The 12,957-nt window shown below is 55.5% G+C and overlaps 1 protein-coding gene and 1 long non-coding RNA gene across 3 annotated transcripts in view; one reads left to right on the forward strand and one right to left on the reverse strand.

Annotated features, from left to right (window-relative positions):
- Nucleotides 1-1,715: 1,715 nt before the first annotated feature.
- LOC138435574 (uncharacterized) lies at nucleotides 1,716-8,432 on the forward strand. 2 transcript variants are annotated; one of them, XR_011255144.1, is made up of 4 exons: nucleotides 1,716-2,226; nucleotides 2,964-3,715; nucleotides 5,329-5,468; nucleotides 7,167-8,432. It is a non-coding gene; the product is annotated as an uncharacterized lncRNA (long non-coding RNA). The 2 variants fall into 2 exon arrangements; XR_011255143.1 differs by lacking the exon at nucleotides 7,167-8,432 and having other exon boundaries at nucleotides 5,329-5,941.
- EDAR (ectodysplasin A receptor) overlaps nucleotides 5,188-12,957 on the reverse strand; it is a 53,711-nt gene continuing 45,941 nt past the window's right edge. The window contains exons 6-12 of the mRNA XM_069580425.1: nucleotides 12,632-12,718; nucleotides 11,252-11,380; nucleotides 11,097-11,171; nucleotides 10,913-10,985; nucleotides 10,109-10,268; nucleotides 8,774-8,834; nucleotides 5,188-7,420 (exon numbers count right to left, since the gene is read on the reverse strand). Of these exons, the coding sequence (XP_069436526.1) occupies nucleotides 7,098-7,420; nucleotides 8,774-8,834; nucleotides 10,109-10,268; nucleotides 10,913-10,985; nucleotides 11,097-11,171; nucleotides 11,252-11,380; nucleotides 12,632-12,718 (908 nt within the window). The 3' untranslated portion in view covers nucleotides 5,188-7,097. The remainder of the gene's footprint in view (nucleotides 7,421-8,773; nucleotides 8,835-10,108; nucleotides 10,269-10,912; nucleotides 10,986-11,096; nucleotides 11,172-11,251; nucleotides 11,381-12,631; nucleotides 12,719-12,957) is intronic.

Genomic DNA, 12,957 nt, shown 5'->3' on the forward strand with positions numbered 1-12,957 from the left:
GGTGTTCAGAAGTTATACCGCTTACCCTCTGTTCCTGAGAAGAGAAACTGCACAGATTATTCGAACCAATTTAGAGTTGAGTTTACTGAGTCAACAAACATCATACCAAAAGACTGCAGTGAACACTGAAACCACTTAAACATAGGTTTAAATCATTGTAGTTCGTGTATAAAATGGAGTGAAATGTTAAATTTCTTGGAAGGGTAGACAATAGGGAGAGCAGTGGTTGAGAGTGTGTGCGTGAGATGTGACTAGCCAGCATCGGGAGCAGCAGCTGTGGGGCCTGGGGTCAAGGTGAGGAGGGCGAGGTGAGGGAGGGGCCCTTCACTGAGTGTTCATCCGAGATGGAGTTGAACATTCAATTTCAGTGGTAACTGTGACAAAAGAGGGCTTCCTTGGTAGCTCAGTTGGTAAAGAATCCGCCTGCAATGCAGGAGACCCTGGTTTGATTCCTGGGTCGGGAAGACCCACTCGAGAAGGGTTAGGCTACCCACTCCAGTATTCTTGAGCTTCCCTTGTAGCTCAGCTGGTAAAGAATCTGCCTGCAATGCCGGAGACCTAGGTTCAGTCCTTGGGTTGGGAAGATATCCTGGAGGAGGGAAAGGCTACCCTCTCCAGAATTCTAGCCTGGAGAATTCCATGGACTGTATAGTCGACAGGGTCGCAGAGTTGGACATGACTGAGTGCAACTTTCACCTTGACAAGAATGAAGAAGGCTACAAGAATGCTTTTGGAAAATGTCAGAGTAAGTGTTAAAAGCAGAAGAGATTGCTTTTAACTGAAAACTAAAATGCATATATAGACATGATAAAACAGAAAGCCAGGAACATGAAAACAACAAAAATATTTAGGATAAAAAAGGTTTTTAAAATTATAAATTCTCTATTGCTCTATGCTGATAAATTTGAAAATCTGGATGAAATGGACTATTTTCTAGAAAAAGGCAAACTCTCAGAATTGTCTCAGGAAATCTTCAATAGAAAATCATTTACGTCTTTTGTAAGTGTGAGAATTATTTTTTTTAATAACATTAATTTCAGGTGTTTTGCAGGCGAATTGTTTAACCATTTCAAAGAGGAAGTATTTAAAACTAATTAAGCTGGCCAGAAGGTAGAAAAAAACATTCTAATTCATTTCATACAGCATGAGCCCAGCACCAAAAATTGTTCAAAAGAGTATGTTTCAAAAATTTCAAAGAAATAGGAAGAAACCAACACCAACTGTATATTACAGGAACATTAACCTATCACCAGCTGGGGAAACATGCATTCTAGAAATATCAGATTGGCTTTGTGGTAAAAAAACACATATTTGCCAAGCAAAGATAGAAAACCATACACTCAATAAATGCCTAAAATATAATTCAACTTACATTCCTGATAAAGCTATAATATGCTTAAAGGGCTATGAAATTAGTGAGTACTATGAGACACTGGATACATGCCTATTAAAGTTGGGACTGAAACAGCCCACCCACCCATCCTGTGATACACGGCTGGTGTTCCAGGAAGCATGACTTTGGGGAGGGAGGTGCAGGTGATGGGCCTGCCTGGGGGCTGGGGGCTGGGGGCTGCTTTTAGAAGCTCAGCAGGGTGCCCAGTTGTGAGATAATCATTCACATTCGGAGCTTCTACATAATCCCACAGTCACTAACTAGAAATTAATGTTTCACTTAAGTGTTAGTAATAAGTTAACGGTTTACCTGGCAAACTTTTATGGAACAGGAGTCATATACCAAGGAATGTTGAGATCCTGATGAGCAACCATCCAGGCTGGGCCGGGGAGACATGGAGGAAGACCTGATGAAACAGACACTGAGTTCCTGGTGGGGCTCCCCTGTGTCGGGGCCTCGTCTCCCCAAGTACTTCACATGCTTCAGCCAAGACTAATCCCAATCTGAATTCCCTTTAGAACGTGGGAAAGTCATCTTAACTCATCTGGACTAATAAACAGGCAGGATCAGAGAAGGAAGTTTCTGCTGTTTGTCAGCACTGAGCCGAGTTCTTATCTGTTGTTTGATCCTCATCAGACCCTCGTGCTGGGTCTTGTCCTTGTTGAAAGAGACACGGCCCAGCTGAAAGACACACGGCCCAGCACCCGGCCACAGCTGCTCACACAGTGACCCTCCAAGAGGGGAGGGCGAGCTTGCAATGCTGGAGGTCAACCCAGATCTGGCTGGGTCTCACATCTGCTCCTCCAGCCTCTTCACACTTGCTGGAATAAGGGGTAAGTAGAGAGCTTGATTCCAGTGGGAGGGACTGACTCCATCCTGCAGATTGCCATGCAGCTAGGAATGTCAGGACACCCCCAGCTGGTGGCCGTGTGCAAGACCCCCTGGAGCCAGAACTGACAGGTGGGTCACGAAGGCCTGGGGCCCAGGGCCCTGAACTGGAGGGCAGAGAAGAGGGGCCGTCAGGGTGGTGGGTTAACCATGATCTTTGCAGAGCTGCGACCTCTGAAGGCAACACAGGTAGTGAGACCCTGTCTGCAGGGTGCTTCCCAGGTGGCTCCGTGGTATAGAATCAACCGCCAATGCGAGAACACAGTTTGATCCCTGGCTAGGGAAGATCCCCTGGAGGAGGAAAAGCAACCTACTCCAGTATTCTTGCCTCCTCTATCCTCCCATGGACAGAGGAGCCTGCCAGGCCACAGTCCGTGGGGTCGCAAAGAGTCGGACATGACTTAGTGACTAAACAAGTTTTCAGAGGCCTTATGGGACCCTGCCTCAGTGACACTGGACAGGGTCCACTGTTGAAGAGAACAGCTGAGATACCAAAGTGGAATATAAGCCGTGTTAGCTAGGGTCAAAGAAACAAGACGGCTAGAGGCGCTAGGAAGAGACAAGAGACTAACAAAATGGACTGTAAAGTTTTCAAAAAAGTAGCTTACAGAAATGAAAATGTGACTGTCAAAATCAGACTGTAGATGAGATTGAAAGGAGAATTGGTCATATAATTACGCAGAATGAAAACCTGGAAGACTCTCTTCCGTGGAGGATGAAGCATGAAAGGACCTAACACGTGTAAACGTGCTCCAGCAGGAGAAAACGCAGCAGAGAGATCCGAGAAAGCTGTGGCTGGGGATAAAACGAGAAGGATGGAAAACACAACTCTCCGTTCAAGAAGCCAAATGAACTAGAAGCAAGACAGGTGCAAAGAGATCGCTCCTTAGAAACATCAAACTGGAAGAAACGGAAGGACACCAAAGACCAGCAGATGCTTACATGCAGCCAAGAGAGAGGACAGGTCAGCTGAAAGGGCAGCACAGGTGGGTGACTCCCCACAGCCGTCTGCCCAGGCGTCCTTATCATCACCCTTCCCAGGACCTTTCAGACAAACCAAACACTTACCAACACCAAGCTCCACCTAAACCTCTAAAGGAGGAACCCCAGGAGGAAGCAGAACGGTTTCAGAAAGTCTAAAAGGCAAGATGAAATAACAAAGAAAATGATAAACGAGTGAGACTCAACTCTGAAGAGTCGTATTCAGTGTGCTGAGGGTGCACGTCTAAGGGTGTCGGAGTGTGGGGAACACAAGGTGATACAGAAAGAAAGCAGAATCCCTGTTTCTATTTTGAATGTTCTGCTGCTGTTTGAAAGTATTTTTGTTCACGTTTAAAATTTTACACGTATGTAAATGCACAGGGAGCGTGTGTTGGAAGACAGGTGCACCCCCACCACGGTCTCACCTTCAGTGACTCCACAACTGAGCCAAGGGTGGGTGACCCTTTGTGTCCCATTTCCCAGTCCCTCTTCTAAAGCCGTGAGCTTTCGGTCTGGGCTGCACATCGCAGTCACCAGGGTGGGCTTTAAAGAGTCCTTTCCCTCCCCCTGACCACTGAGTCTGAATTAACTGCCCTGGGGTGCCCTGGAAGGTGTGGAAGTGCCTCTAGTCCTTCTAAGTGTGACTGCTTCCCCGCCAGGATGCTGGTGAGGCTGCTGTGTGTGGGCAACCCACCAGGATGCTGGTGAGGCTGCTGTGTGTGGGCAACCCACCAGGATGCTGGTGAGGCTGCTGTGTGTGGGCAACCCACCAGGATGCTGGTGAGGCTGCTGTGTGTGGGCAACCCACCAGGATGCTGGTGAAGCTGGTGTGTCTGGACGGCCCCGCCAGCCTCTTGGCTGTGGAAGCAGCAGGTGGGCTAGAAATTGCTATGACCCTGAACACAGCCCTTCTGAGTCACAGTTTATTCATCTAGAAGATGAGCCTGTGCTGACAGCTTCTGGGTTGCCATGTTCAGGTTCAGGACACAGGGTGTGTGTGTGTTGTGATCACACAAAAGGTTGTGTTTGAATATGGGGGCGAGCGTCATGGTGACCCTGCACAGGACTCTTGAGGGGATTCCAGGTGGGAGGACCCTAGGCAGCAGAAAGGACAGCAGGCATGTGCCCCCCCCCCCCACCCCAGCATCTGCTGGCCATGCTCAGGCCCTGCGATCTCAGGACACCTGGGAGCCTTTCAGGGCGGGCTGTCTTCTTGCTGGTGGCATCGAGGCACAGGTCCTGTCTTGTAGGAATTCTCACAGCTCTGTTTGTCCCTTTGGTCCTTACCTGTTGTCACTGCCGCCCCGCTGTGGGCCCTCTGCTGTGTCATCACAAAACTCCCTGAGCCCCTTCAGTCCTCGTGTGGTCCCCTGCCCTTGTGGTGTCCACAGGTGCCTCCTCTGTCCTCTTCTCAGGCCCCGTCCTCCTGTCCCACTGTCTCTTTAGAGCTGGTCTTCCCTGAGTTAGGCCTTCCCTGATGGCTCAGACAGTAAAGAATTCAATCCCTGGGTCATGAAGAACCCCTAGAGAAGGGAACTAGAGAATACTCCAGTATTCTTGCCTGGAGAATTCATGGACAGAGAAGCCTGGCAGGCTACAGTCCATGGGGTTGCAAACAGTCAGACATGATTGAGCGACTTTCACGTCCCCAAGTTAGGGAAGCGCTGGGTAGCCTGGCTGGACGGTGATCCCTGGAGCAGCAGTGCCCATCTGGGCTCCTGCTCCAACCCCTTGGCTCCCGCTGACGGGGAGGCAGCCCTTGTTGGGGAGACAAAGCCAGCTGGGACCCCCGCTGGCCTCAGCTGGGACTCCCATAGCACATCACACACAGGAGACAGCCAGGAGCAGAGCCACAGACCTGCCTACCCACACCGCCCCAACCCCCGCCCCGCCACCTCCCCGAGCCAATCCCTGGAAGCCAGGGGTCTTCTTGTTATTAGTTTATTGAAACTGTAAAACATAATAAGTTATATCAACAGATCTAGACACAAACATTGACAGTGAAGATTCCACTGGCCAGGGCCCACAGCTCTGGCCGGGGTGTTTTCTGAGTGTGTTTATTTCAGCAGGAGCAGTGGCTGTGGCCATACCGGACAGCAGGGGGAGCCCAGCTTTGTTCGCTGAGAGTCCTTGTAGACTCAGTGATCTGAACCCATCATGCAGGCTCAAGCCCTCCAGAGTGACCCCTGCCTGGGTTTGTCTCCAGGTGAGCAGATGACGAAGGATTGAGTCACTGTCAGGACACACTCCCTGCACATGGCGGGCTGAGCCCCCAAGACAGGCCTGGCACCGCCGGCCCTGTGGCCGCCCACTCCGCCTCCTCTGACGTCAGCAGCCTCAGAGAAGGTGGCTTCAGCAGCAGCCGCGTCACAGAGCCGGGATTGTGCCAGGGGCCACGGGGACTGAGGGTAACCAGGCTGTGTGTGTGTGCCCTCCAGGGCCCAGCAGGCCGACGCCACAAGCAACAACGGTGTTAAATGGCCACATGTTCTGCGTTCAGGGCCGGGAGGTTGCGCGTTGCCCTTCCGCAAACACCTGGTTTCCTCCCCAGAAGCATTTGTCAGTCATGGGACTTGTCATTTCACAAAAGTACAAGCCAGAGACTGGTTTCAGTTTAGGAACAACAGGGTCGGGTCTGTCCCTGGGGGCTGAGCAGAGAATTAAACACCCTCAACCTGCCTGATCACTCCTGGTTCCTGGCTCTGGCCACAGCAGATGTCCTCAGAGAATTTGCCAGAACAAGGCTGTTAAGCCCCTCTCTCAGTGTCTGCTGGACACTTAAAGTTACTGTGAGAACTCAGTTCTGTTTTCATTCCCGTTCCCCGGACGGCTCACAGTGCACTCACACCTGTAGAAGGCCTGGCATGGTCTCCAGACCCCCTTCGAGTCTGCTCGCCCCAACTTTACTTTCTCTGACTTAGAATCACAGAATAACCTATTTGCAGAAGAGAAACAAACTGAGCCCTGGGAGGGGAAGAAATCGGGCCCTTTTGGCACGAGCAGACCAGGTCCCCATGGCTATAGACCCCACGTTCCCTGAGGGGCTCAGAAGGCCCACAAGGTATATCCCTGTCTAAGACCCTCTGGAGCCTGAGGGTTCCGTGGCTGTTTCCCTTTCCAAGCAGAGCCAACCCCTCATTTCTGCTTGAAGCAAACAACTTGTGTCCCTGAGCACTACTGCCCCAGAGGGTCCAGTCTGCTTGAGAAAGAAAGCAGAGGCAGTTCAGGGGCCCTGGGTCCTGAGACTGGACTTGTGCAGCACTGAGTGAAGCCAGGAGGCTGCCCTTGATCGGACATCCGTTGGGGGCAGGCATCCTGCAGGGAGAAGGGCCTCAGGGACAGTGAGCCCAGGGTCCCGCAGGCGGTGCAGACCCTCACTGAGCCTGGAGTGGGAGGACGTGGTGCCTCTGCAGCCTTTTCCCAACCTCAGAGCTGCGTTCTTCATGGGGCGCCCCCACCCACCCCCCAGGAAAGCGGCTCCCCCAAGCTGTGCCCCGATTCCCACACCCCCTTGGGCTGTGGGCCGTCTTCCAGAAAAGTATGTCTCCTGGGGCGGTGAACTCCCCACAGGACAGACAGGCTTCACTGTGTCCTCCAGGCACCACTGGTGTTTGCTGGGTGGTGCCAACCACATCCGTGGAGGAACAAGTAGGGGCGGGCCAGATAGATGCGCACAGACCCACTGTGCCTGGTGAGGCCAGTGCAACCTCACGTCCACACAGATCTTCTATCTGGTTAGACTGGGAGACAGGCCTGTGTCCTCCTGTTCCTTGGACCAGCAAGGTGCCCCTGGTGTGCAGAGGAGACAGCCTGGCCTTGGGGACTGCGGCCCTGCTCAGGATGCGGGGGGTGGCGGGGCAGCGGGCGGCGGGACCCCCGCCCACTCCAGGATGTCCGCACATAGGGACTCTACGGCGTCCAGCCGCTCAATCTGCACCAGCTTGGTGAGAAGCTCGGGGATGCTGTAGCCGGCTGTACTGATGCGGTCGAACAGTTGCAGCCCATCTGTCATGCCACCGATCTCGTCCCGCTTAAGCCCAAAGCTCTCAGCCAGGTGGCGCCACGTCTTCACCACCGCCTTCTCCGAGTTGTACGTGGCACTGAGCATCCGGCTGGTCTTCTCCAAGCAGTCGAAGGGCAGCTCCGTGGGGCTGAGGCCTGAGGGACAATGGGCCACGTCAGACATCAGCAGAAGTGTGACACCCTCGAACAGGATTTCTAGAACCTTTTTTAAAATCGTGAAATATAACACAAAAAAACCAGAAAACCACACAGGATGCATGCTTCAGGCGAACAACTCCTGGGACACTGCCAGCCACACTCGAAGCCTGTCCATTCCCCTGACCCCAGCAGCTCCATCAGATGAGCCAGCTTAGTCAGGTGATCCTCCCAGTATCAGGTCCCTTTAGGGGACCACAGTCATTCTTAAAAGGTGCTCCGAGGACAGTCCTGCATGGGTCTCCTGAGCCACCTCAGTGCCCTAGTGGTCCTTGGCCCCCGATATATGTTAGACTCAACCAGGAAGTGTTCCTCCACGCTCTCCCCTCTTCCTCCTGGAAAGTACAGCTGACAACCCACCAACCAGCACAGGTGGAATGCTCTCTTCACAAGAAGAAAACAGACAGTATCTGCCTTCGTACAGCGAAAAGCCATAGGACAACCCTGGTGCCGCTCCCTCCAATGCCAGCAAAGTGGGACAGGAGCCTAGGCGTCCACCCCGGAGGCCAGGCAGGGACCCTGGCTTCCTCCTCATCCGGCAGCTGGTCACATGCCTCCCCGCCACCACACCACTGGTAGAGACCACCTGGAGCAGCAGCTGTCCACCCACATCCCTGCACAGGTTGGGCTCAAAGATCCACAGCCACCTAGGGGTGATGGGAGCACCCCTCCTCAGGCCAGGTATGTCAGAGGAAACCAGCCTCACAGAGGGTTCGGATGAGACCCCGAGACTCAGAGTGTCATGTGAAACTGTTCCGATTTCAACAGAGAGTCGCTCATCACACCAAGAACCAGGAAGACCTCAAATGCATGAAAAAAGACCACTGGTAAATGCCGACAAGGATAACAGAGATATTAGGTTATCTGGCGAGGACTGTAAAGAAGTCGTGATCAAAGTGCTTCAATGTATAATTACAAACATACTTGAAACAAATGAAAAAAAAATAGAAAACCTTAACAAAAGATAGAAAATGTAAAGGAGAACCAAATGGAAATGTTGGAATTGAAAAAGGTAACAATCAAGATTAAAGCTCAGTGGTTGAGCTCCATGGCAGAGTGAAGAGGGACGAGTTACTGAGCTGGATGGCAGAACAGACATCACCCACCTGGACAGCAGAGAGGAAAGAAACTGAAACACACGTCCCTCCACACCTCCTCTGGCCTGCCCCCGCCCCGCCCCCGTCACCGCCCAAGCTGATGAGCAACTTGGGAGGGGGGTCTTCTCAGCCTCTCCTGGGGCACCCAGAGTGCTGGAGGGTCCCTGGGGAGTCAGGGCCCCAGGCCTCCCCTTACCTTCCACAACACCACACACACTGGCATACACGTCCAGTATCTTCTTCCTTCGACTCTGAATCTGTGAAAAAAGTTAGTGAAAGTCACTCAGTCATGTTCAACTCTTTGCAGCCCCATGGACTGTAGCCTGCCAGGCTCTTCTGTCCATGGGATTCTCCAAGCTGGAATACTGGAGTGGGTTGCCATGCCTTCCTCTAGGGGATCTTCCCCACCCAGGAATCAAACCCAGGTCTCCTGCTGTGCAGGTGGATTCTTTACCCTCTGAGCCACCAGGGAAGCCCAAGAATACTGGAGTGGGTAGCCTATCCCTTCTCCAGCGGATCTTTCCAGCCCAGGAATTGAACCGGGGTCTCCTGTTGCAGGCAGATTCTTTACTAACTGAGCTACTAGGGAATCCAGAAAAGTTAAGAGAGGATGAATTTTCAGAAAGGAGATGTCAGCAGCACAGGCCCACGCCTTCCATCTCCATGCCAGCGGGGCCCCCTCCTGATTCCGTGTCAGGAATGCTGAGCCACAGCCTCGCCAGAACGTCTGTCACATTCACAGAAGGAAGCCCTCCCTGGGGTCACCCGGCTCAGCGCCCTCAGTGTCCACGGGGCTTCTCTGCTCCACTGGACATTCAGACTCACAGACAACCAGAGGCCACATCCGGCTTCACTGGCTTCAGTCTCTCCAGAAGGATGGACCCTCCAGCCCAGCACACTAGTGGGTAGGGGTGGAGATTCCACAGCCACAGAGCTATGCAGCCCTCTCCCTGCAGGCGGGCAGCTGCGGGCCTGGCAGGGGGGTGGCGGGGTAGGGTGCACAAGGCCGCTTGGAGCCAATCTCTTTGGACAACTCCACAGCCCCCACCCCCAGAGGTCAGTGAGCTGGGCCCCAGGGCACATTCCTGTCAAGACCCAACCACAGCAACTCTAACTGGGCACCTTCACCATGAGCATGATGCCAGGAGCAGAGCGGACAGGCCCAGGTGGGGACAGTGACCCTCCCCGGGTGCACCTTGACCCCCACGCAGGGCACGCCCAGCCTCTGGGCAGCAGGCTTGTGTGTGTGTGTGTGCCCACATGTGCATCTTGTCTGGTTGGACCTGTTCCAGTACATTTACAAGGGACTCTGCTGTCCTGTGCTGTTCCCAGCAATGTAACGTTTTTTCTCTTGGCTCACTATGTCTTCATTTCTTCTCTCAAGCTGTATGACAAGAGAACTGACTTCCCTGTCTTCAGTCTCAGATTCTGATCCTGTCTTCTGCTGGGGCCCAAGGGAGAAACCCCCAGAGCTGGCGGAGCACGTTCAGCAGAAGGCGGCGTTTGTGGGGGAGTCAGGAGCAGGCCTTACCCCGGCCGCCCGGGTGGCAGTGGCTGACTTGTCCCTGGCCAGGTGGACCAGCGACAGCAGGCATAGCTCCGGGGGGCCCTGCCCATCTGGGGCCGGCTCCTCGTCACTGTCCAGGCTCCGGTTCAGCAGCTGCTCCTTCTCTGATGAGGCGTCGTTCTCACTGTGGAGACAGGACCATGGTTAAGGGTGCTGTGCCAGCCGGCCTGGCCCGCTGTCCAAGGGTGGGGACCGTGGGTGCCGAGACCTGTCCCTGCTTTCCCTAGAGGCTCAGGCACAGACTGCGAGGTGGAGAGACACCGCTCTGCGGGCCCAAGTCTGCACCAAGCAGATGGGCTTCCAGCAGCACCAGGTCTGGCAGACGCCCAGGGTGAGGGGGAGCCCCTTTGAGGAGGAGAGGGGCTCGGGATACCCCACGGGAGGTGGGCTCCAGTCACACCCTGTCCCTCGCCCAGGGCCATGGCCCTAGTCATGCCCCCAGAATCATCCCACACGGATGGAAAACAACCTTATAGGCATTCTGCTTGTGTCCTGTGGTTTGGCTGAAGACTTATTTAAGAACAAAGGACCGTATGTGCTGGTGACTGGGTGACAGAGACCAAGCCCCACCCTGTGCCCGCTGGAGATCGAGACATGGAGCCAACAGCCAGCGGTTCCCGGCCCCAGGGGAGAGCAGGCAGGGGCGCAGGCACTGAGGACCCTGGGCCACCACCCCACCCTGTGGCCCCCACAGGCCCAGCTGCTCTTCCTGCTCGCACCCCAAAGACCCCCCGCCCCCAGTTAAGCCGGGCTGCCTCCCTGACTCACCTCTTAGCCGATTTGGCTGGAGCCGCCGTCAGCTTCTCGAATTCGTCCTTCTCAGAGAAGATCACCACGTTGTCTGTGGGGGTGGGGGTGGGAGGGGGCATCAGGGGCCGGCCTCCTTAGGGGCTGGGGGGGCCGTGCTCCAGCCCCCCACCTCCTACTGCGGGCTTCAGAGGCTGCTGCCTACCTTGGGCCTCTTTCTTCTCCTCTTCCTCGCTCACGGGGGCTTCTGGGCTCTTCACGGGGGCGCTGGGGCAGCAGGCTGAGGGGACAGGGGGCATGAGTGGCCAGCCGGCATCAGGGAGAGGGGGCTGGTGAGGGGTGTGGGGGGCGGGGCGGTACCGGGGGCAGACGGCCTGGCCTTCAGGATGTAGAACATGATGATGAGGACGATGGCAACGGCCAGGGTGAAGATGGTGGACATGGCAATGACCAGGGCGGTGGCCAGGTGTCCTTGGCCTGAGAGCTCTGCTGCAGTCGGGAGAGAAGGCCAGGACTCAGGGATCAGGCCCCTGCCCTGCAAGGCTGTGGCCCGGTGAGCAGCGGCCCTGCCACCAAGCCCTCCAGCAGACCACTGGAATTTCAAACGCTGGCTTCACCCGAGCACCGAGCCCTATACACCTGCTCTGGCCATCACATCGGGACCACCAGTCCGGCCCCAGGCTGGTCAGCAGCGGCAGACCCCGCGGTTGCTCCCGGGGTGTCTGCCATCAGTTCTGTTTCTTTGGGGACCCAGCAAGTGGACTGGAGGGAGGGGGCCCATGAGCTAAACTGTCCTGAAGACAGTTTAGCCCAAGACTTTTCCCCACAAAGGCTGGGTAGAAGCATCGCCTCCAAGGGCAGGCTCTCGGGCTGGTCCCAACACCTCATGCAGCCTTGGGCTCTGTGCGGCCAGGGCCCACCAGCTGAGGCAGCACAGGGCCCACCCCTTGCTTCCCCTGCTCAGCGCCCTGCCCACATCTCCCCAGGAAGGGAGACCTGTCCTGATTCTCTGAGAGAACCGAGCAGGATCCAGCCCCCTACCTGGATGGAAGGGACCCCGTCCAGGTGTCTGGACCTCAAGGAAGTCTCCCCGCTTCGAGTGGGCAGTGGGCACGCATCCCCCCTACCCAGGTGGGGTGTGTCTGGAAGCAGGTCTGAGTGGGCCTGGTGCCCGTCTGTGGGGTGCCACCTCTGTCCTGGAGGAAGTGAGTCTAGGACCTCAGTGGAGGCCCTGCCCTGATGCTCCCCATGGGTGCGGGCAGGGGTCCAGCTGGCAGGCTGTGCCCTGGGACTCTGAAGGTGCCTGAGCCTGAGATCTCGGCCCGAAGGTGCTTTCAAGCCAGGCAGAGTGGGAGCACTGTGAGGGAGGGCCCAGCACCCAGTTTTGCTCCAAGAGAAAGTGAGGCCAGGGCCCTGCAGCCCCACCCCTGAGGACTTAGGGGTGAGTAAAATGTGAGGTCAGCAGGTTTACTTAAAGCCACCAAGGCTCATCTGAGTCAGGCCCAAAGCCCAGGGGGCTGACCTCCCTCCGGCCCCTACCTCATGTGCCCGGATCACCAATGTGCCCCCCATGACCCCAACATCCGTGGAGGGACTGGTTCCCTCTTACAGAGAAATCACTAACTCCCAGTGTGGTTGTCACGTGAGGGAAGTGAGGGAGGTGGGAGGTCCCGTCCTGCTAGTTGCCTGTCTCCCCTCACCCTCATCTCCCGCTGGGGCTGGCACCTGTGCCCCCCTTACCTTTGTGAGCGAGCTGCGGCGGGGACAGGGTGCTGCTGCCGGGTGTGCGGGGGAAGTTGGCAGAAACTCCCGAGGCGGCTCCCACACCTGCAGGGACAGCAGTGACCGATCGTGGGTCCCTCAAGAGACCCCCATTGCCCCAGCCTTGGAGATGGAGCACAGCCTGCAGGGGGAGCCCGGCCCCAGGGGTCCAGAGTCCTCGTGAGGAAGATCCTCATGAGGAAAGGGCTGGGCCGGCGGTACCTTCATCCCCGAGAGCCTCTGACCTCACCAGGCCCTTGCTCCTTACACTGGACACGCGGAGTCACACCTGCTCCGTCCAAGAT

The sequence above is a fragment of the Ovis canadensis genome, chromosome 3 (assembly GCF_042477335.2).
Source record: "Ovis canadensis isolate MfBH-ARS-UI-01 breed Bighorn chromosome 3, ARS-UI_OviCan_v2, whole genome shotgun sequence".
NCBI classification, from domain to species: domain Eukaryota; kingdom Metazoa; phylum Chordata; class Mammalia; order Artiodactyla; family Bovidae; genus Ovis; species Ovis canadensis.